We start from the raw sequence: 25722 nt of genomic DNA, 5'->3' as shown, positions 1-25722 counted from the left end.
CACAGTCAGGTGTGGTAGGTTTGGTAGGTGGGGGTAGTGAGCATAGCTTAGACTGTTTCACTATATCACAGGTGGAGTTGCAGTAGGCAGTATAGCACCAGCCTGCTTGATCTGTTTGATTGTAGATTGTTGAATCTGTAATTATATAAAAAAAGGATGTGCAAAGGAGGTAAACAATAAGAGAGAACAAAAAAAAAAAAACTTGAATGTAATGTAGGGTCAAAATAATGTACACATAAATGATTTAAAAAACTGTAAAGTTGAAACATTTTGTCTGAGAGAGAATTGATAAAGCTGCACTTACTTGATGGGTATGTTATATTTAAATATTTACATCCACACTGTGGTGAAGGTGGATTTAAGGTGATGTTGGGAGTTGTCTCTGATTCAACAGTGAACTTTGTTGTAGTAGGCAAGGTCCTTGTAGATGCCCTTGTTGACATGGGTGTTGTGCTAGTATTTGTTCTAGTTGAAGATGACATTTCTGTTGATGTAGGTGTCATTGTTACAGTAGTTGGTGTGACAGTAGTGGTTGTAAATGTATTTGTGGATGTAGGTGTTATTGTAACAGTTGTAGTTGGTGTAGTTTCTGTTGGCATAGATGTTGATGTCCCAGTAGTTGTTGTAATGGGTGTAGTCATGGATGTGATTGTGGATGTCTCTGTTGTTGAAGTTGTTGTTGTGCCAATAGTTGTAGATGGTGTTTCTGTTGATGTAGGTTTTATCGTAACAGTTGTAGGTGTTGCTGTTTCTGTTGATGTAGGTGTTATTGTAACAGTTGTAGGTGTTGTTGTTTCTGTTGACGTAGGTGTTGTCGTTACAGTAATTGGTGTGGTAGTCATGGATGTGATTGTGGATGTCTCTGTTGTTGAAGTTGTCGTTGTGCCAGTAGTTGAAGATGGTGTGTCCGTTGACGTAGGTGTTATTGTAACAGTTGTAGGTGTTGCTGTTTCTGTTGATGTAGGTGTTATTGTTACAGTAGTTGGTGTGATTGTAGATGTCTCAGTTGATGATGATGTAGATGTAACTGTAGTTGGTGTTGCTGTACTTTGGGGCATTGTTGAGGTAATACAAATGTCTTCACAACATTTTACACTTATTTCATAATTATAACAATGTGATGGATTGGGATCTGAATTTTCTTCATTTGAACACGACAGTCCAAATGATGTATTGCAATACACTATTTGTCCCAAATCTTGCAGAGAGATTTGTGGATAATCCACTGCCCTACATTTAATCTCGTCTGGGTTCTGACAGGTTATCTTTCCAGAATTCCACAATGTATTAATGGTCTCAGTTTCGAATCCTTTTGGCTCTGTACTGGGTGTGTTGCTATTCATCCATCTTGACCACTCACAAATAATACAGGTGTAAGGTGTTGTTGTAACTCTAGTAGTACTTGTTGTAGATGGTGTTTCTGTTGATGTAGGTGTTATTGTAGATGGTGTTGTTTCTGTTGATGTAGGTGTTGTCGTTACAGTAATTGGTGTGGTAACTGTAGTAGTACTTGTTGTAGATGGTGTTTCTGTTGATGTAGGTGTTGTTGTAGATGGTGTTGTTTCTGTTGATGTAGGTGTTGTCGTTACAGTAATTGGTGTGGTAGTCATGGATGTGATTGTGGATGTCTCTGTTGTTGAAGTTGTTGTTGTGCCAGTAGTTGTAGATGGTATTTCTGTTGACGTACCTGTTATTGTAACAGTTGTAGGTTTTGTTGTTTCTGTTGATGTAGGTGTTGTCGTTACAGTAATTGGTGTGGTAACTGTAGTAGTACTTGTTGTAGATGGTGTTTCTGTTGATGTAGGTGTTATTGTAGATGGTGTTGTTTCTGTTGATGTAGGTGTTGTCGTTACAGTAATTTGTGTGGTAGTCATGGATGTGATTGTGGATGTCTCTGTTGTTGAAGTTGTTGTTGTGCCAGTAGTTGAAGATGGTGTGTCCGTTGACGTAGGTGTTATTGTAACAGTTGTAGGTGTTGCTGTTTCTGTTGATGTAGGTGTTATTGTTACAGTAGTTGGTGTGATTGTAGATGTCTCAGTTGATGATGATGTAGATGTAACTGTAGTTGGTGTTGCTGTACTTTGGGGCATTGTTGAGGTAATACAAATGTCTTCACAACATTTTACACTTATTTCATAATTATAACAATGTGATGGATTGGGATCTGAATTTTCTTCATTTGAACACGACAGTCCAAATGATGTATTGCAATACACTATTTGTCCCAAATCTTGCAGAGAGATTTGTGGATAATCCACTGCCCTACATTTAATCTCGTCTGGGTTCTGACAGGTTATCTTTCCAGAATTCCACAATGTATTAATGGTCTCAGTTTCGAATCCTTTTGGCTCTGTACTGGGTGTGTTGCTATTCATCCATCTTGACCACTCACAAATAATACAGGTGTAAGGTGTTGTTGTAACTCTAGTAGTACTTGTTGTAGATGGTGTTTCTGTTGATGTAGGTGTTATTGTAGATGGTGTTGTTTCTGTTGATGTAGGTGTTGTCGTTACAGTAATTGGTGTGGTAACTGTAGTAGTACTTGTTGTAGATGGTGTTTCTGTTGATGTAGGTGTTGTTGTAGATGGTGTTGTTTCTGTTGATGTAGGTGTTGTCGTTACAGTAATTGGTGTGGTAGTCATGGATGTGATTGTGGATGTCTCTGTTGTTGAAGTTGTTGTTGTGCCAGTAGTTGTAGATGGTATTTCTGTTGACGTACCTGTTATTGTAACAGTTGTAGGTTTTGTTGTTTCTGTTGATGTAGGTGTTGTCGTTACAGTAATTGGTGTGGTAACTGTAGTAGTACTTGTTGTAGATGGTGTTTCTGTTGATGTAGGTGTTATTGTAGATGGTGTTGTTTCTGTTGATGTAGGTGTTGTCGTTACAGTAATTTGTGTGGTAGTCATGGATGTGATTGTGGATGTCTCTGTTGTTGAAGTTGTTGTTGTGCCAGTAGTTGAAGATGGTGTGTCCGTTGACGTAGGTGTTATTGTAACAGTTGTAGGTGTTGCTGTTTCTGTTGATGTAGGTGTTATTGTTACAGTAGTTGGTGTGATTGTAGATGTCTCAGTTGATGATGATGTAGATGTAACTGTAGTTGGTGTTGCTGTACTTTGGGGCATTGTTGAGGTAATACAAATGTCTTCACAACATTTTACACTTATTTCATAATTATAACAATGTGATGGATTGGGATCTGAATTTTCTTCATTTGAACACGACAGTCCAAATGATGTATTGCAATACACTATTTGTCCCAAATCTTGCAGAGAGATTTGTGGATAATCCACTGCCCTACATTTAATCTCGTCTGGGTTCTGACAGGTTATCTTTCCAGAATTCCACAATGTATTAATGGTCTCAGTTTCGAATCCTTTTGGCTCTGTACTGGGTGTGTTGCTATTCATCCATCTTGACCACTCACAAATAATACAGGTGTAAGGTGTTGTTGTAACTCTAGTAGTACTTGTTGTAGATGGTGTTTCTGTTGATGTAGGTGTTATTGTAGATGGTGTTGTTTCTGTTGATGTAGGTGTTGTCGTTACAGTAATTGGTGTGGTAACTGTAGTAGTACTTGTTGTAGATGGTGTTTCTGTTGATGTAGGTGTTGTTGTAGATGGTGTTGTTTCTGTTGATGTAGGTGTTGTTGTTACAGTAATTGGTGTGGTAGTCATGGATGTGATTGTGGATGTCTCTGTTGTTGAAGTTGTTGTTGTGCCAGTAGTTGTAGATGGTATTTCTGTTGACGTACCTGTTATTGTAACAGTTGTAGGTTTTGTTGTTTCTGTTGATGTAGGTGTTGTCGTTACAGTAATTGGTGTGGTAACTGTAGTAGTACTTGTTGTAGATGGTGTTTCTGTTGATGTAGGTGTTATTGTAGATGGTGTTGTTTCTGTTGATGTAGGTGTTGTCGTTACAGTAATTGGTGTGGTAGTCATGGATGTGATTGTGGATGTCTCTGTTGTTGAAGTTGTTGTTGTGCCAGTAGTTGAAGATGGTGTGTCCGTTGACGTAGGTGTTATTGTAACAGTTGTAGGTGTTGCTGTTTCTGTTGATGTAGGTGTTATTGTTACAGTAGTTGGTGTGATTGTAGATGTCTCAGTTGATGATGATGTAGATGTAACTGTAGTTGGTGTTGCTGTACTTTGGGGCATTGTTGAGGTAATACAAATGTCTTCACAACATTTTACACTTATTTCATAATTATAACAATGTGATGGATTGGGATCTGAATTTTCTTCATTTGAACACGACAGTCCAAATGATGTATTGCAATACACTATTTGTCCCAAATCTTGCAGAGAGATTTGTGGATAATCCACTGCCCTACATTTAATCTCGTCTGGGTTCTGACAGGTTATCTTTCCAGAATTCCACAATGTATTAATGCTCTCAGTTTCGAATCCTTTTGGCTCTGTACTGGGTGTGTTGCTATTCATCCATCTTGACCACTCACAAATAATACAGGTGTAAGGTGTTGTTGTAACTCTAGTAGTACTTGTTGTAGATGGTGTTTCTGTTGATGTAGGTGTTATTGTAGATGGTGTTGTTTCTGTTGATGTTGGTGTTGTCGTTACAGTAATTGGTGTGGTAACTGTAGTAGTACTTGTTGTAGATGGTGTTTCTGTTGATGTAGGTGTTGTTGTAGATGGTGTTGTTTCTGTTGATGTAGGTGTTGTTGTTACAGTAATTGGTGTGGTAGTCATGGATGTGATTGTGGATGTCTCTGTTGTTGAAGTTGTTGTTGTGCCAGTAGTTGTAGATGGTATTTCTGTTGACGTACCTGTTATTGTAACAGTTGTAGGTTTTGTTGTTTCTGTTGATGTAGGTGTTGTCGTTACAGTAATTGGTGTGGTAACTGTAGTAGTACTTGTTGTAGATGGTGTTTCTGTTGATGTAGGTGTTATTGTAGATGGTGTTGTTTCTGTTGATGTAGGTGTTGTCGTTACAGTAATTGGTGTGGTAGTCATGGATGTGATTGTGGATGTCTCTGTTGTTGAAGTTGTTGTTGTGCCAGTAGTTGAAGATGGGGTTTCCGTTGACGTAGGTGTTATTGTAACAGTTGTAGGTGTTGCTGTTTCTGTTGATGTAGGTGTTAATGTTACAGTAGTTGGTGTGATTGTGGATGTCTCAGTTGATGCTGATGTAGATGTTACTGTAGTTGGTGTTGCTGTACTTTGGGGCATTGTTGAGGTAATACAAATGTCTTCACAACATTTTACACTTATTTCATAATTATAACAAAGTGATGGATTGGTATCTGAATTTTCTTCATTTGAACACGACAGTCCAAATGATGTATTGCAATACACTATTTGTCCCAAATCTTGCAGAGAGTTTTGTGGATAATCCACTGCCCTACATTTAATCTCGTCTGGGTTCTGACAGGTTATCTTTCCAGAATTCCACAATGTATTAATGGTCTCAGTTTCGAATCCTTTTGGCTCTGTACTGGGTGTGTTGCTATTCATCCATCTTGACCACTCACAAATAATACAGTTGTAAGGTGTTGTTGTAACTGTAGTAGTACTTGTTGTAGATGGTGTTTCTGTTGATGTAGGTGTTATTGTAGATGGTGTTGTTTCTGTTGATGTAGGTGTTGTCGTTACAGTAATTGGTGTGGTAACTGTAGTAGTACTTGTTGTAGATGGTGTTTCTGTTGATGTAGGTGTTGTTGTAGATGGTGTTGTTTCTGTTGATGTAGGTGTTGTTGTTACAGTAATTGGTGTGGTAGTCATGGATGTGATTGTGGATGTCTCTGTTGTCGAAGTTGTTGTTGTGCCAGTAGTTGTAGATGGTATTTCTGTTGACGTACCTGTTATTGTAACAGTTGTAGGTTTTGTTGTTTCTGTTGATGTAGGTGTTGTCGTTACAGTAATTGGTGTGGTAACTGTAGTAGTACTTGTTGTAGATGGTGTTTCTGTTGATGTAGGTGTTATTGTAGATGGTGTTGTTTCTGTTGATGTAGGTGTTGTCGTTACAGTAATTGGTGTGGTAGTCATGGATGTGATTGTGGATGTCTCTGTTGTTGAAGTTGTTGTTGTGCCAGTAGTTGAAGATGGGGTTTCCGTTGACGTAGGTGTTATTGTAACAGTTGTAGGTGTTGCTGTTTCTGTTGATGTAGGTGTTAATGTTACAGTAGTTGGTGTGATTGTGGATGTCTCAGTTGATGCTGATGTAGATGTTACTGTAGTTGGTGTTGCTGTACTTAGGGACATTGTTGAGGTAATACAAATGTCTTCACAACATTTTACACTTATTTCATAATTATAACAAAGTGATGGAATGGCATCTGCATTTTCTTCATTTGAACACGACAGTCCAAATGATGTATTGCAATACACTATTTGTCCCAAATCTTGCAGAGATTTTTGTGGATAATCCACTGCCCTACATTTAATCTCGTCTGGATTCTGACAGGTTATCTTTCCAGAATTCCACAATGTATTAATGGTTTCAGTTTCGAATCCTTCTGGCTCTTTACTGGGTGTATTGCTATTTATCCAGCTTGACCATTCACAAATAATACAGGTGTAAGGTGTTGTTGTAACTGTAGTAGTACTTGTTGTAGATGGTGTTTCTGTTGATGTAGGTGTTATTGTAGATGGTGTTGTTTCTGTTGATGTAGGTGTTGTCGTTACAGTAATTGGTGTGGTAACTGTAGTAGTACTTGTTGTAGATGGTGTTTCTGTTGATGTAGGTGTTATTGTAGATGGTGTTGTTTCTGTTGATGTGGGTGTTGTCGTTACAGTAATTGGTGTGGTAGTCATGGATGTGATTGTGGATGTCTCTGTTGTTAAAGTTGTTGTTGTGCCAGTAGTTGTCGATGGTGTTTCTGTTGACGTAGGTGTTATTGTAACAGTTGTAGGTGTTGCTGTTTCTGTTGATGTAGGTGTTATTGTTACAGTAGTTGGTGTGATTGTGGATGTCTCGGTTGATGCTGATCTAGATGTAACTGTAGTTGGTGTTGCTGTACTTGGGGACATTGTAGAGGTAATACAAATGTCTTCACAACATTTTACACTTATTTCATAATTATAACAAATTGGTGGTATGTTATCTGCATTTTCTTCATTTGAACATGACAGTCCAGATGATGTATTGCAATATACAAATTGTCCCAAATCATCCAAGGATTTTTGTGGATAATCCACTGCCCTACATTTAATCTCGTCTGGATTCTGACAGGTTATCTTTCCAGAAATCCACAATGTATTAATGGTTTCAGTTTCGAATCCTTCTGGCTCTTTACTGGGTGTATTGCTATTTATCCAGCTTGACCATTCACAAATAATACAGGTGTAAGGTGTTGTTGTAACTGTAGTAGTACTTGTTGTAGATGGTGTTTCTGTTGATGTTGGCGTTATTGTAGATGGTGTTGTTTCTGTTGATGTAGGTGTTGTCGTTACAGTAATTGGTGTGGTAACTGTAGTAGTACTTGTTGTAGATGGTGTTTCTGTTGATGTAGGTGTTATTGTAGATGGTGTTGTTTCTGATGATGAAGGTGTTGTCGTTACAGTAATTGGTGTGGTAGTCATGGATGTGATTGTGGATGTCTCTGTTGTTGAAGTTGTTGTTGTGCCAGTAGTTGTAGATGGTGTTTCTGTTGACGCAGGTGTTATTGTAACAGTTGTAGGTGTTGCTGTTTCTGTTGATGTAGGTGTTATTGTAACAGTTGTAGGTGTTGTTGTTTCTGTTGATGTAGGTGTTATTGTAACAGTTGTAGGTGTTGTTGTTCCTGTTGATGTAGGTGTTGTTCCAGTTGGTGTGCTTGTGAATGTCTCTGTTGATATTGTTGTAACTAGAGTTGTATGTGTTGATGTGACAGCAGTTGTTGAAATGGTGTAAGTTGGTGTTGATGTAGTTGGGGATGTGGTTGTTGTTTTAGGGGTTTCAGGTGTAGTTGAGAAAGTGAAAGGTGTTGTTGTTGTTGTATATATACATGATTCATTAATAATTCTTATTATTTTCCCATATGAATCACACATAGCAGTGAAACATGTACCATCCCCGTCTGTGGTTTCGTAAATGATAATATTTCGTGGAAATAATTTCCCATCATAGAAACAGTCTGTACATCTTTCCTCAGTGACACACTTCATAGTCTCTTCCCTGAAATATGGCCTCTCTGAAGGGCACTGAAGAAAACAACCTAAAATAATAAATAAAGTAGAGAACAGAAAAAATAGTTATTTTTTATATATATAATTTGTAATGTAAAATACTGTAAACATCATCTTATTCAGCATCAAAGTATATGTTCTAACACTGTACCACAGATTTTCAAATGTACTAAATGCCTAATTCTTACCCTCAAGTGGGGGGATTTGATCAGAGCAGGTTCCTGAGGGGTTTTTGCAGGTTTTCATGCAGGTTGATCCACATGGTTTATAGTGCCACTCACAGTCTCCTTGAGCATTGTAGTAGTCACAGAATAAAGCTGCAAGAACAACAACTTGAGTCAGTACAACGGTTATATTTGAGTTATTTCAGCTGAGGGTACATTTATGTCCCAAAGGTTTATTGTTATTAAAGCTAACAGATTAAACATTTGTATTTATTTTTAATATTATTTATTAATATTACTTAAAATGTATATTTTTTATGAAAGTCATGACATTTGCCAAGTATGGTTACCCATAATCAGAATTGGTGCTCTGCATTTAACCCATCCAAGTGCACACACATAGCAGTGAGAAGTGAACACACCGTGAACACACACCTATATATCAATATACCTATATATCAAGCTGCCCACTGCTCGGGTTATATATGTCACTAAATAACATGTCTGATATGAAATACAGTACAAGATGTGTTGAGAAAAATAAAAACCAAGGTAAATATCACTTACATTTCTACTGTTTCTTATTTCCAAATACGTGTCCGTATTTTTCAGACTATAAGTCGTACCTAAGTATAAGTCGCACTGGACTATAAGTCACATTTATTTTAGAACCAAGAACCAAGTTAAAACATTACCGTCTACAGTCACGAGAGGGTGCTCTATGTTTTCAGTGTAGACTACAGGAACACTGAGCAGCATAGAGCCCCCTCTCGCAGCTGTAGACTGTAATGTTTTCTCTTGGTTCATTTCTCTTGGTTCATGTCAAATTAATTTTGATAAATAAGTCACACCTGACTATAAGTCGCAGGATCAGCCAAACCATAATAAAAAGTGCAACTTATTGTCCGCAAAATACGGTACATAACATGTAGGCATACGAGCAGTGAGCACTATATTAAAATGTCTCAATTCAAAATGTACATCAATTCATTGACAGCATCAATTCACGTTTGCTCAAAAATAATAATAAATCTATCAGGTTTTTTGCCTTTAGCAGAATTGCTTCTTCCTTGATTCTGTGCAAGCTAATGTGTCAGTTGATCTCTTCTGTGTCATTGTCATCCTGAGCTCATTCTTCACTCGTTTAAAAAAAAACTTTCGATCCCTGGAACATTTTGAATTGTAGCCAAATGTCTAGCGTCCTTGTCTTTCTTTAACTTTCTTTTTGCAAAACCACTCAATTGACGTCTGTCCATTTTGATTCATTTTCTGTAGCCGTTAAAAAAATGCGTTACTGTACACATTTGCGTGTACTTGTTGTGGACCAACTCAACTCTGCGGAAGGGGGGGACTGATAGTGGTCATGTAATCTTTATTTATTTATAATTTATTATTATTATTGTTGTTAAGTTAGTGTTCATAAACAAGTTATGTATGGTCTTTCAATAATTTCAAGTTAATATAAAACAATTTACAAAAAATATTGTATCATGTGGTGCACCCCTAGTTGTTGTGAATGGTTGGTGCCCCTGGGCACTGGCCCAAGTGCCCTTATGGATAATTCAGCTCTGCGTGTACCAATCCAGTTTTGGCACCTATCACATACGGTCTATTTAAATTTCCATTCTTCAGTGTCTCTTCCATTGCATCACTGCTTGCAATTAGAGGTTGACCGATATATATTTGTCATTTTTTTATATATTGGCATCAGTAGATATCCGTGTTTAATAGCGCTGATTTAAAGTAAGGCATGTCGCAGGCAGCCACGTATTATTGGTGCGGTGGAAAGTGCTTCTGCCGCATGTGAAGGACCCCAGGCCAAAACTTTTGGAAGATTTAACAACAATCCTGGGAGATAATGATAGTCAGAGAATTTCACCCTGTAAAACACTGCAGCGTATTAAGTTGGCAACTATGTTGGTTGCAATGCAATTTCCCATTGACAACCAACAAAGTTCCTAACCGGTTAGCAACTATGGTTTTGGGAAACGCACCCCAGAACGGTGAATGACATTTGTTTGAAAAGCATGGTTTGATGCAGACAATAGCCAGGCTTCAATCCAACTCATTTGCATTTAGGGATGTCAATATTCGATAATTTCCATGATCGATCATCGTTTGAAATAATGATCAATTAATAATCTTAATGCTGCAAAATGCGTTTGCAGCTGTATTATTATATTGTGCAAAAGCCACTTGGAAAAAAGCTTTCTCACCCAAATTAAAGGGGTTTTAGTCTGAATAAAATGCTAGTAGTAGGACTGTAAAATGAATAGACGTGATTATGATCATTTGATTGAATGAAGAGAGAGCGCCATTCGTTTGAGATTATTTTAATTTGTTGACTGTTTCCCGTTGAGGAGACCGCTGAATGCGCCTCTTTAAATGGTTTCGTGGTGCTCGCTGTTGTATTTTAAAATGCAATTGCAATGTTTTCAGATGATACTTAGTATTAAAAATAAAATTATCCCAAACGTAACTGCTGCACAGTCAATGAGCCACTTTTTTCACATCAAACAGTTTATGCAAGTATTATGACCAGTACTTTTTTGTTTGGTCCTGTTTTGCAAAATATAAAATTTTTGCGTTCTGCTTGGCCTATCTGTTTTAATCCTGAATTTACTCGCTTGCATACGAGGACAAGCTAGCACGCAGGTTTGTCTAGATGTGTTTGGAGGTTATTGCTCATATCTCGTTCTGCACATATCCAAATGTTTCCATATTCGCAATGTATCTGAATGTTAACCTATCGTTAATGTGCATCTCGTCAGTAAAGTCGGTTCTCTAATCAGCGGTAAATTCCCTCAGGTGGGTGATTTCACATAGAGCAGCTGTTACTACACAGAGCCGTTGTTAACTGAGAAGATGCGCAAATAAATGCTGAAAATGAACATGGATTTGCGCAGCTTCTGAGTTAACAATGTTCATACTCATATTTGAACCTCTGGTGTTCCTTCATAAGCTCAGTCATGTGGCCAGAACACGATCACATACACACTACGGCTGTCTTTTATCGTATCACACACAGAACAAATATAGCTCTCATCAGATGATAATTATCATCATATCTCCCTAATTTCTTAATGTTAAAGCATTAAGGAAAATAACTGTAGCCTAAGACCCTCTGTAATGAAGCTCTGAAATGAATTGTATTCTGATAAAAAAAAAAAAAAAGTTTTACTGTTCACAATTTCTCACAAAGTGTTGTTAAACAATGAATCAAAGAAGCACTGCTTTATGAACACAGAAAGTGCCTGAATGAGCTATCACACAACATTTACAAATTGGTTGTATTATCAATCTGTAATAATTAATTCAAATGACAAAGGCAAATTTTGGTCAAGTTGTTATTTTCATTGAGTTAGTCACTATCACCGTGTTGTTTCCAAGCTGAAAAGCAGTAAATTGTGCTTCATTTATTACATCAGCTTTCTGCTCTGGTCATAAGATCAGATATGACCGTTCATAACACAGCAAGTGTTCTCCATTCAAATGTGTGTTAATTCTATAATTGGGATTTTAACTTCTACCTCCACTATTACACAGTCTCCACTGTAATGTCAGTGTCTACAAATCACAGAATGCACAGCGATGCCGACATCACATTCCCATTCTGATGACTATGACTATTTGATGTGATTACATAAATACAAAGTAATCGGTTTAACATGTTTACATGGCAGGATTTTAATTCAGTTCGGTTTATAGAAAGGTTATCCCACCCCTCTCAAACTGATTACCATTTCGGTCTGGGCAATTTTATTCTGACTGAGGTGTTTATTTTATTTTAGGTGTTCATTTTAATCCAGATTGGACTGTCATTCTAAGTTTCCGAAGGGTGTATGCTTCCCCTGCTGGATTACCACCCTCCATTGTACAATATAAAGCATTAATGCATATTACATGCTCCTGGTGCCGCAACATGGGGTCGTATGCTTCCCCCTTTACAATCATACATTTTAAAGGGGGGGGGGGGGGGGGGGTAATATTTTGTTTCATGTATTCAGAGTTGTTCATAGTGTTAAAGAGATGGATTTTCATGCTGAACATGGCTAAAGTTTTAAATTTGGACGAATGATGGAGAATTTTTGTCATGAAAATCTTACTACCGGGTTGGTACAAGGTGCGGCTGTTTTTTTTTTTTCCAATTGTGGATCTAATGACGTAGAGGATGGTGGAACTCCTTGTATGAGCATTTCTCTCTGAATAGCACGCCCACGCACACATTGACCAGAGGAGAGTGAGACCGTGCCCATAAATGGGCTTCATTGAGAAATTGACACAAAGCTGCATATGATTTGTTCGAGAATGTCTCCAAATAAGAGTTTTTCAACCTGAGGGAAAGTTTACCATGTTCAGCTTCTCAAAGAATCCATCGTTACATGAACAGTGGATTGAGTTTGTTTTTCCGGGGCAGCAATGGAGTGTAGCAAGTGCGTTTGTGTGTTCTGGTCATTGGAGTGACGAATATTTTATAAACAAGGCCCAGGTTGACGCTGAATTTGCACATTGTTTGCTATTAAAACATGGTAAAACAGCACATACGTGTATATATGTTAATGGAAACAACACGAAACATCAGTATTATAGCTCCGCCCACAGTACGCCTCCAGTAGCTCAGCTTTGTATTTTTCTCAAAAATGACAAACTAAAGACTTTTTGGTGATAAGAATGCAGTAATACTATATAGGTATTCAAGATTTAAATGAGATTAGGTGAAACTGTGTATGTTATGTAGGGTTGGGTATCAATTGGGTTTTATCCGATACCGGTGCCCTTTCAATACTTTTAAAATGGTACCAGTGCATGAATCGATACTTCTATAAAAATAAATAAAATAAAAAAAGTCTAAAAAGGATTACATTAAAGAACATTAAAATGATTTAAAATAAATCCATAGCATTCACATCCTCCTTGGATGCTCTCATTTCCCAAGCTTCCCTCACTCTAAGGCTAATAAATGTATTTCACGATCTGGAACAGTGTTTAACACCACACACAATGTTTCTACTGTATCTCAGTCAATCACTCTGATATTTAGTTAAAATGAGTGCTGTTTGTCACTGTCTTTAATCAGTTCTGTGAATGACTGCATGGTCATTCTTTATAAAGTAGCAACAATGTCTTTTGTAAAGTACAGTCTTAGGCACAATAGTATTTTCACCCGAAAAACAGGGTTTTAAGCCAGCTAATTATATCTTTTTAAATATCAGTTTCCAAACATTCATTTTGCCATTATTTTTAATAATAATTTAGTGAGATTGTTGAATGCATAAGCAGTCTGACAACAGACTGTCTAAGACTAAGACTTTTGCACAGTAGTGTATGTATAAAGTACATATAATTAGATGTTCATATGTGTAGGGTTAGATTTTCGCTGGAGGGAAACAGCTGCAGTGTGATGAGTGGTGAATGGAGCAAAAACTTTACAGTTGATGGGAAACCGATTGCTCACACGTGACCTTTTGTAAACTCTATTTATGACAAAGAACTGTACAGATACAGAAATGTCAGTTTATACAAGAAAAATGTATTATAGAGTTTTTAGGACTTACGGCAAAAGTTTGGTCTTCGCCATGCCACACAAGCTCCTCTTTTACGGCATTCAGCAGCGTAAGCTGCCACTGCAGTACAGAGACAATCACAGTCACCCCCACTGTCACATGCACAGGTGTCCCTTTCACAGGCTTCATAGTATGGGCCAGAATCCACCTAGAGACAGGAAAATCAGACACAGAACTGTAAGGGTTACCATGATAACTGCACTAGATATAATGCATTCAATTTTAAAATACTAAACTGTTCACATTTATTCCTTTTCAGTAATGATTGATCATTTTGTTCTCAATTTGTGGAAAAAAAGTTGCTAAATGATCATGTTACTTACAAGTGAATGGCAGTCTTCAAAGACAGAGCTTGTGATGATTCTGCATTGTTTGATAGCCCAGGCACGTCGATGTGGATTTGCGTCACAAGGATGCATCACGTTTGTTACATCAGGGCAGCTGGGCTTCACCTTCCAGCTATTCCCAAAATCTTCTGGATCTGTCACCACTTCTCCACTGTGCTTCATAAAGTCATTGTTTGCATTACCATCAAAGTTTCCACACAGTCCACACACCTTGCCCTGCCATAGAGATCATGTAGATGTTTAGGTGAGTGATGAATAAAGTTCTTGTCTATTGGTGTACCTTTAATGAATGCAAACCTTTAATTTGTGATGGAGTTGGATCATCACACTTGTTTTTTTATCCCAGATTAAGTTCAAAAGCCCTTCGACTTCTATGACAACATATATGCCTGCAGAACTGATTTGATATCTGTACTCCGTGCCGTTGTTTTCAACAACTTTCACATCTTCCTCCTCAGATAAAATCATCTCGTATTTCTGTGGGGTATAAAAGGTGGCATATCATGTGGTATATTGCACAGTTCAGCTTTACTAATGCACATGTTCTGACTCTGAGCTATGAAATAACCTCACCCCAAAGAACAGATTGATAGACTTGGAGCAAATGGAGCTGGTGGTTGCACAGGGTATGTTCTCTGTAACCAGACGGAATGAAGGACTGGGGTTCGTATCACAATAATCCTAAAGGGGTTACACACATCAGAGATATTCCAGGTTATAATGCCCCAGATAATTAACCCTTAAAACCCCTTATTTGAAATCGGATGTTTTTCATATTGTATGTGTGAGATATCTGTATTGACTTTTCTTTTTCCATTGGCAAGGTCAAACATACATGGGTGATGGTGTGTTCACAGTCTCCGTGGAAAGAATATCTTCTGCCATCAAAAGTCCTGAAATGACCTTCACCATAGATGGTACACGTGCCATAGCATGCCTTTTCAGTACAAGTCCACATCCCATTTGTGCATGTGCTGAAATATTGAGTAAATGCAAAAAATTCAAGACTACCCCCATTTTTTTACTTGTTGCTGAAGCTTTCCACTCCATGGGCCTAAACTGTCATGTAAAACTGTGCTACGATCAGTATGATAAATATAATGATTTCTGTTCTCTGTACATTTTACCGAATAAGATTATTGGAAATGCACATCTTTATGCTATACTTGTAGACCTCAAGTGTGTCTAAATTTCTGACTAGTAGTGGAGATGTTAAATGATAGTACATGATTGGCACTATAATTAGATCATTTATAACAACTGTGATTAGCTCACCAGGTGTTACAGTCCTGTTGAACTTGCTCTCCAGGTGAATAGAAGACTCCATTATGGGAACATGGACATTTTTCTCTCTTCACACACCCACCTTTTCCGTCAGCCAGAAGGTCATCTGGACACATACACCCTGATGTACACCCCATGCTCACCTATTGCCAAGACAAAATTGGTAAGCCATTCTTTCCCTGTATCACAAAATTTCTATTGCATGTAATCTACACTGTATATCAGGTTTATGTGCCATTCATAGCTGGCATGAAAATGCTACATCTGAAATTGAGTAAGCAAACTAGATTTAATGAAATGCATAAAAATGCTGTAACAGATCTTTTCATTAATTCAGTTATTCATGTATTCCATTCTTCTAACTCACACAATTGTTTGGGTCTTGCTTCTCACATGTTCTCTGACACTCCGTTCCTTTTTCTCCATGATTTGAGCATTTGAAGAATGTCATTGGAGCCACACAGTCTAAAAACCCAAAAGGCATATGGATGAGGTGGAGAAAATTTGCACACATACCAGCGGTGATTTAAGTTTGAATTTAAATGGTAGTATTGCAGAAGATCTAATTGCAGATCACCTTCTTGACTGGAGCAGTGCAGTTTGCCAAGGTCACAGGTGCTGTAATTTGAGCAAACAGTGGAAATAATTACTAAATCTACCATTAATAGCTAACGATGCATGTCAACATTGTTAAATAATTTGCCATTTGGCAGTGAAGGGCTATTGAAAACAAAATTTGTTAAAAATTATTCAGAAAAAAGATTATGGATTCATTATGCATCAACTACCCATTTGGAAAACTGCACTTTATACCATTTAGCACCATCTTTGTAGAACACTGCTGATGGCGCTATGACCTGGTTGCCATAGTAACAAGGACACTGATCAGCATTTACACAGCTTCCGTCTTCATTGAGATAGGTTCCCTCAGAACAGGTGCAACCATCTACAGGAGTGAAGGACCCTTGGCAGGTGTTGTCTTGTTCACTTAGAGAGCGGCAGGTGCTGCTACAGCTGGTCACGCCGTAGGAGTACTTCATGTTCCCTGAACACTCCGATATCATGTCTGTGTAGCCAGAGATAGATAGAAGTAGATTTGTAACAGAGTGCACATACAGTATAACTATTTGTTAGTATGTGTACTTTATAAAGTTCTCACCACAGGGTTCAGAATCCATCCAGCCATGGAGAATGATTCCTCTGGCAGCACAGACATGGGCATAGTTGGACACGGCCGCACACATACACTTCTTAATATCTGCACATTTGCAGGTATCGTAGACACACCACTGCAGAGAAAAACAGATGGAAGTCTTGAGTGAAGTGGCTATTCAAACAAGTTCAAATGTAGGGAAGGACTTGATTTTGTCCATCAGGAACTGACTGGATCAGCTGAAGTTCTAGATCTAGTCACTGTCCTCTACCTGTACTGCTCATATCAGTTGTCTATGCACAAATCAAAATTTATATCAAATAGTAGTCGCATATAGAATATAGGCTTTACTTGAGTTGCACATTCATACAGAGACTATTTGAGCTTCTATCATGAAATTGTTTCTATCTGAAATAGAAATTTCGAGACTCACAGCTATACACTCACTGGCCACTTAGAGGTTAGAAACACCTTGATAGTAACAGATTTAAAGCCTTAATTCTTTATAACATTGATTTAACAAGATGCTATTTAAATATATTCTATATTGGTCTATATTGATACAATAAAATCATGCCGTTACTACAATTTTTCAGATACACATCGATAATGCAAATCTACCGTTCCACCAAAGCCCAGAGGTGCTTAATTTGACTGAGATCTGGGGACTCTGGAGGCCATTTGAGTATAGTGAACTAACTGTCGTTATCAAGAAACTAGTTTGAGATGATTTGAGCTCTGTGGTGCATTATCTTTCTGAGGGTAGTCATCATATGGTGAGTAAATTGTGGTCATAAAGGGATGGACAATGTTACCAACAATACTCAGGTAGGCTGTGGCATTGAAGTGATGCTCAGTTGCTACTAAGGGGTCTGAACCATTGATACAAAGCAGGATGGATCCATGCGTTCATGTAGTTTACACAAAATTCTGACCATCCAAATGCTGCAGCAGTAATCGTGATTCATCAGACCAGGCTTCCTTTTTCCAGTCTACTATATATAAATTTTGGTGAACGTGTGCAAATTGTAGATTTTTTGTTTTTAGACGACAGGAGTGGCACCCTTTCCGTGAACCATAGAAATGGTTGTACACGAATATCCCAGCGGAAAAAGGAGTTTCTGAAATACTCAGAATAGCTGGTCTGCCACCAATACAGTATCCGAGAGACAAATGGAAGACTGGGGTACGCCTTCGATAGCTCAGGTATCCACACGGATGAGAGGAAGATCGAAGCCATAAACTCCTTGCCACTCCCATCAACAATAAAAAAAACTCCAACGCTTCTTAAGTTTTGCCAACTTTTATCGTCGTTTCACAAAGAGTTACAGTTTGATCACCACCACTGACCTTCTGAAAAAGAAACCTAAAACTCTGTCTTGGACCCCAGCTGCCACCGAAACCTTTACACCACTCAAACAAACCTTCACCAGAGCCCCTGTTCTTGTTCATCCTGACCCAGAGCTCCCTTTCAAGGTGGAGGTGGACGCCTCGACCACTGGAGTGGGAGCAGTATTTTCCCAGTGACAGGGGAATCCTCCCCGACTCTATCGATGCGCGTTTTTCTCCCAAGAGCTCAGCTCGGCGGAGAAGAACTATGATATTGGAAACCGGGAGCTACTGGTGATCAATTTAGCTTTGGAGGAATGGCGACACTGGCTCAAGGGAGCTGTCCATCCCTTTACAGTGTTTAGTGACCACAAGAACTTACAATACCTCCGAGATGCAAAGCATCTTCACCTCGCCTTGATGGGCCTTATTTTTCACAAGATTTCATTTCACAATCTCCTATAGACCTGGCCATCGCAACACGAAAGCTGATGCCCTTTCCCGAGTTCATGCAGCTGAAGAAGGTACAGACCAACCAGAGACTATAATCCCAACCCAAATCATAGCCAGTCCTATTCAATGGACTTCTCCGCAAGTTGCCTCTGAAATTCCTCCTCCTGCTTCGCCGGGCTGTCCCCCCCAGACTCAGGTATGGCCCTAGGCACAACGTACTCTGCTCATTCATACCTCCCTAGGCACTGGCCACCCAGGGGCTGACGCAACTCTCTCGCTGCTAAAAGATCACTTCTGGTGGCCCAATATGGCTGGAGAAGTAAGAAGATTTGTCCGGGGCCATCTCCAAAATCCCCGACATGTTCCTGCTGGCAAAATCCACCCATTACCCATTCTAAACCATCCCTGGTAACACCTAGGACCCCTTACAGGGTCTTCCCACTGCCCTAGAAACAGCCAAGCTTCTATTCAATTGGGTATTCCATCAATTTGGACTCCCAGAGGACATGGTTTCGGACCATGGACCACAATTCAAATCCCAGGTCTGGAAATCCTTTCACTCCTAGGTGTGACTGTAAGTCTCTCCTCAGGTTATCATCCACAATCCAATGGTCAGACAGAATGGAAGATACAAGAAGTAGGTTGCTTTCTCCGGACCTTTTGCCATGGCCACCAGGACTCCTGGAACCAGGAGAGTTCCATGAGCCAAGTACGCCCAAAACTCACTCCGCCAACCTTCCACAGGTCTTACTCCATTCCAGTGTGTGCTCAGTTACCAGCCCCCTCTCTTGCCTTGGTCAGGAGACCCTTCCAATGTTCCAGTGGTCAACTACTGGTTCCGGGAAAGCGAGAGATTCTGGGACGAGGCTCACCATCACCACAGAAAGACAGAAGGTCTGGCTGTCTACCAGCGACATCCGGCTGTGCCTGCCCTGCAAGAAACTAAGTCCCAGATTCGTCTGCCCCTTTACCATCCAAGAACAAATCAACCCAGTCACTTACAGACTTCAACTTCCACCTCAATACCAGATTCACCCTACCTTCCATGTCTCAAAATTGTCCTATGGTGTGACTGTCCCAAGCATTGTTCAGTAAATCACAGCTTTTATCAACTACCCAGATAAAAAAAAAAACACACACACACACACAAAAAAAACAAAAAACACATTGTTTGAAAATGTAAATGAGTCACTTTTATATGTGTACAATCACAAAAAAAAAAAAAAAAAAAAAAAACTTTATTTTGTAAAATAAAGTTTTTTTATTTGGTTTTGTTTATGTAAATTATTTAAGTTAAACATATTTAGTTTAGGACTATTTATTTTATTCCTTTTATATAGGCCAAAACATAGTTAGCGTTGTAGAGATGGCTGGTGCTTTGAGCAAAATGTCGCTGAATAAGTGATTTGTTCTGCAATATTCATTGACTTAAACAGTACATTTTATGTTTTTCATTCTCAATATTTAGTTTAATCGCCTGAGCAGGCCACACCCCCTGATCATTCGGGGGTGCAAATTTGTTTTAAAATCAGGATTAAAACCCTCTAGTGCATGTCCAGTTTATGTAATTAAGTTTGTCAATCTCAGACACTGACAGTGTGAACTTAACCTTTTATTAAAGATTTCAAGGACACATGAAAAAAATAAAATAAAAAAAGATTTGCACTGATAATTAATTTATAATAAATACTGCAATACAATACAATCTCAAAAATAAAGGTGATTCAAAAGTTTTCTTCACAGCAATGCCATAAAAGAACCATTATTGGTTCCACAAAGAACCATTTAGTCAAAGGGTCATTAAAGAACAATCTCTTTCTTACCTTTCACGAAAAAGTAACTTTTGTGAAACAGAAAGTTTCTTCAGATGTTAACAGTTCTTTATGGAATAATTTAGACAAAAAAGGTGCTTTTATGCCATCGTGAACCATGTTTGTGAAAAAAAAAAGGATTTGTTCATTCTGATTGCAATTGTCAGTTGAGTGTTTTCTGCAGAAAGACTTACTTGGTAGTACATCTCAGGACATATTTCTGAGTGACATGCAGCAAAGCTGCCATTTGGGTTTGTGAGACGGGAACACCAGTCTTTTGCAAGTTGCTCTATGAGGAATAACATCAGAGAAGATTTGCTTGTTTACTTTGTTTAGCGCATCAATAATTTTCTTCTGCTATGTCAAGAATGATCAAATTGTGAGCATATTAAGCACCTGTTTCTATATTCAAGCTGCAGGGGTTGTCAAATGTGATTTCAAGATCTTGGCAATTTTGTTTCCAAAAGTTGACAAAGGATGTTGGTGTGCCCTCTATGATGCCCGATGTTGTTTTAAAGTCATCTGATTGGATGTCATTATAGTTTCCACACAGACCTGAGAGAAGCAATGGAAAAAGTGATTCAATTGATACCCATAACACCAAAATTGTCTGAATTTGAGTCCATAACAATTAGCTTTGAGACATCTATATTCTACAAATAAATATATATATATATATTCCAAACAATTAAAGTCTGCAGTCTTTCTTTTCCAAAATTATTATTATTATTATTATTTTTTACTCACCACTCATCTTTCCTTTCTCTTCAGTGCTGGCTACAATATACAACTGCATGACTGGAGCTAACTGGATCTCCAGACGAAGACTCTTCATATCAGCAATGATGAAAGAGGAAGAGGGCTGGAAGATGCTCACTGGACCTGGGACAATATAATTATTGAAAAAGGAAATTCAATATTTTTTTAGTAATGATAAAAAAAGTAAATTACTTATATTTGACAACAAACCTGTGGTGAAAGGAGGCATGTGTAGACTGATTTTATTCACTATCACAGATCCTCCAGAGGAAAAGGTAATCTGTTTAATGAGTAAAACATCAACAATATGACATTACTATTAATATGATTATCATAGTAGTAGTAGTAGTAGTAGCAGCCAGCATATGTATTATTATTAATAAAATTATAAAAGAATACAATTATTCAAAACCAGTGCTTACCGTGGTCCCTGAGATGACAAGGGTGATTGAATTTAGACATGTGTCTTTTCGGGCCGGATCACACTTTGCCAGATTTCCCACAACCGCAATGTCACTGTCATTAGAGTGCTTTAATTTTTTTTTTTAAAGAAAGATAAAATGATTGTAAGAACATTTATAATACCCACAGTTTTCTGAATGTAATATAAACCATGTGAATAAACATATAAGTGAAGGCTTTCATTTATCTAGCCCTGACAGAAAACATCTGGATCATCTGCTGTACTAACAGACCTTAGTGAGGATGTAGTCACAGTTGCCACTGAAGGTGAAGGTCTTTCCATCATAAGTGGTGACGTGAGACCCTCCAACAACAGAGCAGATTCCAGGACATTCCAGGTATGTACAAGTCCAGTGTCCAGCGGCGCACACACTGACACAGTACAGAAGCAGTATTAGAATGGGGAAGGCTCATGTAAATGTGATTTTAAAATCTGTAAAAAGTTACCATTTTTTGCAAGTTTGTTGGTAAGACTCTCCTGATTGATATACTGCGCCATTATGCTCACAAGGGCACTGGTTCACATTAACACAGCCGCTCTGACCAATGTTGTCTTCCACGGTGCCTTTACAAAAAGAAGCATGATAGCATTTAATTTAGAAAAAAAAATGCTTTAATTAAACAGATTTAAATATGCAAGCACTTTGGCTTTGGATATTTTGTAAAAATTACCAATAGGGCAGAAACAGCCATCCACACAGTGTTCTTTACACAGTAGACTTGCGGTCGGATCTGAGCAGGTGTTCTTGCACGGACTCCCACACTCCATGTATTGCAAGTTCAGAGGACACGTCTTTGCTGCTCCACAGAACAAGACATTGCATGTCATAAATGTACAAATAATGGTACATAGTATTTTCTTCTCAGTGGTCATTTTAAAATAGAAAGTGATTGTTGTTTGTATATTTTCATTTGGTTTATGGGTGAATTTTGTAGTGTTTATTTGTCTTCTTTGGACCTTAACGTATGGCAACAGCTGTGTAGTGATTCTTAAAACTGTAGAACTGTACAGCATATTGCAACATCATGGGAGTTAAAAAAGTTGGTTCATTTTTTCTTGCCATCATTACTGATACTCACGACAGAGCTGTTCTGTCCTCCATGTTCCTGGTTTTCCTCCAGCATGAGTGCACTGTCGTGAAATCTCTGTGAGTGTGTTGCAGAGACAGTCGTAATTTCCATAACACTGACACAGGTCGTCTTCACAGGCTTTTTCAAATGAACGCATGTCCATCCAATTGTAACAGTCAGCAAACCCAGGACTGCTGAGATACTGCTGGCAAACGCTTGTCTAGAGTGGAATTAAAAAAAAAAAAAAAAAATAGATAATTTGTTTGGAGGATTGTTTCATTGGAGCCAATGTTTCAGTCAGAGGTTAAACACTTTAATTTGTATTTCCCAGTGATTTATTTCAAAGTGCACCCACAAATAGATTTTGTCCCATACTTTACCTGGTCACACTGATCCCTGGGTGGAAGTGTAACTTCCTCACAGGTTTCAGTCAAAGGTGTGGAAACCTTCCATTTGGCCGGACCTGAGGAGGAGTCAGATAAACATATTAAACTAAAGTGTTTAAAAAAGTGTTTAAAATCAGATTGTGTCTGCGGTAACAAAACTTACTGTATTTAAAACATAAGTCTAATCACTAATGAGTTAAAAACATTATGTTTACCGCTAACAGTGATATCGTCATGCTTGTTGCCATTAAAGTTTCCACAGAGTCCGCAGGTCAGACCTTGGTACTTCTCAGGAAGTTCAATCTGGGGAACATTATATAATAAAATAATGTCAGAGGAGAGAGTTTTCAAAATCTCTTTTTTATCTAAGTGACTTTTTACTTTTATTTATAGGTCTATCTATCTATCTATCTATCTATCTATCTATCTATCTATCTATCTATCTATCTATCTATCTATCTATCTATCTATCTATCTATCTATCTATCTATCTATCTATCTATCTATCTATCTATCTATCTATCTATCTATCTATTTTTATCTAAGTGACTTTTTACTTTTATTTATAGGTCTATCTATCTATCTATCTATCTATCTATCTATCTATCTATCTATCTATCTATCTATCTATCTATCTATCTTTATCTAAGTGACTTTTTACTTTTATTTATAGGTCTAGATAGATAGATAGTCTAGATATTTTATTTAATCTGTCTATCTGTCTGTCTGTCTGTCTGTCTATTTAACTGACAATACTAACAAAGAATCAAAAAAAAAAAAAAAAGAAAAAGAAAGAAAGAAAGAAAGAAAGAAAGAAAAGACTCATTGGCAAAACCTGTTTGTTCACTGTTACTTATTTAGGTATATTGCATGCTTGTTTTTTAATGTGCAGCACTGATACAGTCAATTATGACCAAGACTGAGATCAAGCTGAGAGATAAAGAATCATACCGTTAGATAGTTGTCTTCTTCCCAGAAGACAGTCACTCCATGTTTGTTCGAGATCTTGAGACTTGTTGAACTTCCCTCGATTTGAATTCCATGCATATTGATTGGAACAGACACCCTGGTGGATAATTATTATTAGATATATATATATTTTTTTTTTTTTAATTATTATTATTTAATGTCAACTTGTCAACAAAAATATAATTTACTTGTTTGTCTTGTTTTCCAGTAAAAAAAAAATGTTTTAATAAACCTTAAATAAATTTGGTTGAAAACATTTATTAGTTAAGATATATATAAGATAATATATATAAGATATAAATGTTTTAGAGAGAATATATATATTAAATTTCTAAAAAAAAATTAGATTAGTTTAGAAAAATTAGAAAGTTAGATTTGTGTTAAAATTACACACATTTTGAAAAAAAAAATGTTTTTTTGCTTTTAAAGTTAATCTTTTAAAGATTCAATCTCACACACACACACACACACACACACACATACACACACGCGAGTGTGGGAATGTAACATATCAGGACACAACTGTGTATAATGACATGGGTATGACACAGGTATTACAAAGAGAGGGTGACTCTCTATGAGGACATAACCCATGTCCCGATTTTTCAAAATGCTTATAAATCATACAGAATTAGTTTTTTTGAGGAAGTAAAAATGCACAAAGTTTCCTGTGAGGGTTAGGTTTAGGGGTAGGATTGGTGAAGGGCGATAGAAAATACAGTTTCTACAGTATAAAAACCATTAGGCCTAAGGGATGTCCCCACTTTTCACAAAAACAAACGCACACACACACATTTTATTCAAATAAATAATTGTACATTTTTAAACCTGAGAAAATTCTAATATTAAGAAGATTATTGTTTTTAAGGATTGTGGTTTTGCTGTAATGTTGTAGTGTAGTAACTCACTTTTCATTCCCCATGGTGATGTCACCATTAGTGATTTTGATGATTGTCCCCTCCAGCTCTATTGTGACTGTGTTGAAAGTGATTGAACCATTCACAGTCTCTCTTTGCATTTGGATGTTAAAATCAGAAATGGGGATGTCACACATCACTGTCAGAACATAGTTGCACGTGTCTGCCACTTGAAAGAATTGACCATCAAAGGTCTTGAAGTGGAAATTTCCCCATGTGCTGCAGACCATGGATTGATGATTAGGATTCGGTTCAACTAAACCAAGAAAGAACGTTTATACATGTGATAAGTGCTAAATACTTTCTTTGAGCAAAAATATGCAATTGAATGTATGGTGTGAAATTTTTGTTCCAAAATTGGTTTCAGATATTGTAACATTAAAGAAAAAGAACAAGAAAAAACTTCATACCTGTAGTTACCGGTACTTTTGTCACGGAGAATGCTGAGAACAGAAAAAGTGGGACTTAATGATATTTTTTGCCACATATTTTAAAATGCAGAGAAAGTGCATGTTTACAGATAACTTACAATAATTCTACAATACTCTTTGTAAATCCAATAAAAAAATTAAATAAAAATAAAAAAATAAAATAAATAATATACATATACATATCACACTGATTCACAAAGAAACTATAAAGTATATTCCATAAACACAATGACATATTCACCTGTTGTTGTTGGCCACATAACATCCATAGTAACATCCATTTCTCCATAATCCTTCATAAAGTCTTTAAACATAGAAAAAGAGATACAGTCATATTGTGTAGCTGATGTTGTGAGGGAATTTTTTATTTTATTTTTTTTTTGTGCAGTAATATTTTTTTTTTCTAACCTGCTTGCAGTGACTGCAGCCCCACAAGTAGGACGACCCATCTCAGCATCCACATCTGGGATATCCTCACAGTCCCCACGGAGATAACCAT

At 37.5% G+C, this 25722-nt stretch overlaps 1 protein-coding gene and 1 long non-coding RNA gene across 6 annotated transcripts; one reads left to right on the top strand and one right to left on the bottom strand.

Moving 5' to 3' along the window:
• Nucleotides 1–32: 32 nt before the first annotated feature.
• On the bottom strand, nucleotides 33–25722 carry LOC128014043 (mucin-2-like). Its single transcript, XM_052597283.1, has 29 exons — nucleotides 25632–25722; nucleotides 25465–25527; nucleotides 25203–25235; nucleotides 24784–25048; nucleotides 23858–23972; nucleotides 23122–23209; nucleotides 22901–22983; nucleotides 22530–22740; nucleotides 22122–22247; nucleotides 21897–22014; nucleotides 21683–21821; nucleotides 21410–21517; nucleotides 21198–21267; nucleotides 20976–21110; nucleotides 20625–20783; nucleotides 20423–20517; nucleotides 16642–16771; nucleotides 16296–16548; nucleotides 16060–16100; nucleotides 15850–15947; nucleotides 15474–15625; nucleotides 15034–15172; nucleotides 14772–14879; nucleotides 14496–14675; nucleotides 14175–14414; nucleotides 13843–13999; nucleotides 8312–8440; nucleotides 7894–8152; nucleotides 33–819 (listed from the first exon to the last, which is right to left on the bottom strand). Exons 1-29 carry the CDS (start codon nucleotides 25720–25722, stop codon nucleotides 66–68), a joined length of 4539 nt encoding a protein of 1512 aa, XP_052453243.1. The 3' UTR covers nucleotides 33–65.
• LOC128014627 (uncharacterized) lies at nucleotides 1211–7392 on the top strand. 5 transcript variants are annotated; one of them, XR_008183601.1, is made up of 3 exons: nucleotides 1211–1260; nucleotides 6421–6538; nucleotides 7307–7392. It is a non-coding gene; the product is annotated as an uncharacterized LOC128014627 (long non-coding RNA). The 5 variants fall into 5 exon arrangements; XR_008183600.1 differs by lacking the exon at nucleotides 1211–1260 and adding an exon at nucleotides 2243–2292; XR_008183599.1 differs by lacking the exon at nucleotides 1211–1260 and adding an exon at nucleotides 3275–3324.

Source organism: Carassius gibelio, chromosome B25 (assembly GCF_023724105.1).
Source record: "Carassius gibelio isolate Cgi1373 ecotype wild population from Czech Republic chromosome B25, carGib1.2-hapl.c, whole genome shotgun sequence".
Classification (NCBI taxonomy): Eukaryota; Metazoa; Chordata; class Actinopteri; order Cypriniformes; family Cyprinidae; genus Carassius; species Carassius gibelio.
The sequence above is the reverse complement of the archived record's forward strand: the minus strand, read 5'-3'. Positions and strand labels throughout refer to the sequence as shown.

What these genes read in the sequence shown, in the direction of transcription:
- LOC128014043 (XM_052597283.1), bottom strand. Translation starts at nt 25,722, where the DNA reads ATGGTTATCTCCGTGGGGACTGTGAGGATATCCCAGATGTGGATGCTG. An exon ending in CAACAAACTTGCAAAAAATG is followed by an intron (nt 21,822 to 21,896) that starts GTAACTTTTTAC and finishes GTACTGTGTCAG; the next exon opens with TGTGTGCGCCGCTGGACACT. An exon ending in ACTTTCTCAACTACACCTGA is followed by an intron (nt 820 to 7,893) that starts AACCCCTAAAAC and finishes ACCAATTACTGT; the next exon opens with AACGACAACACCTACGTCAA.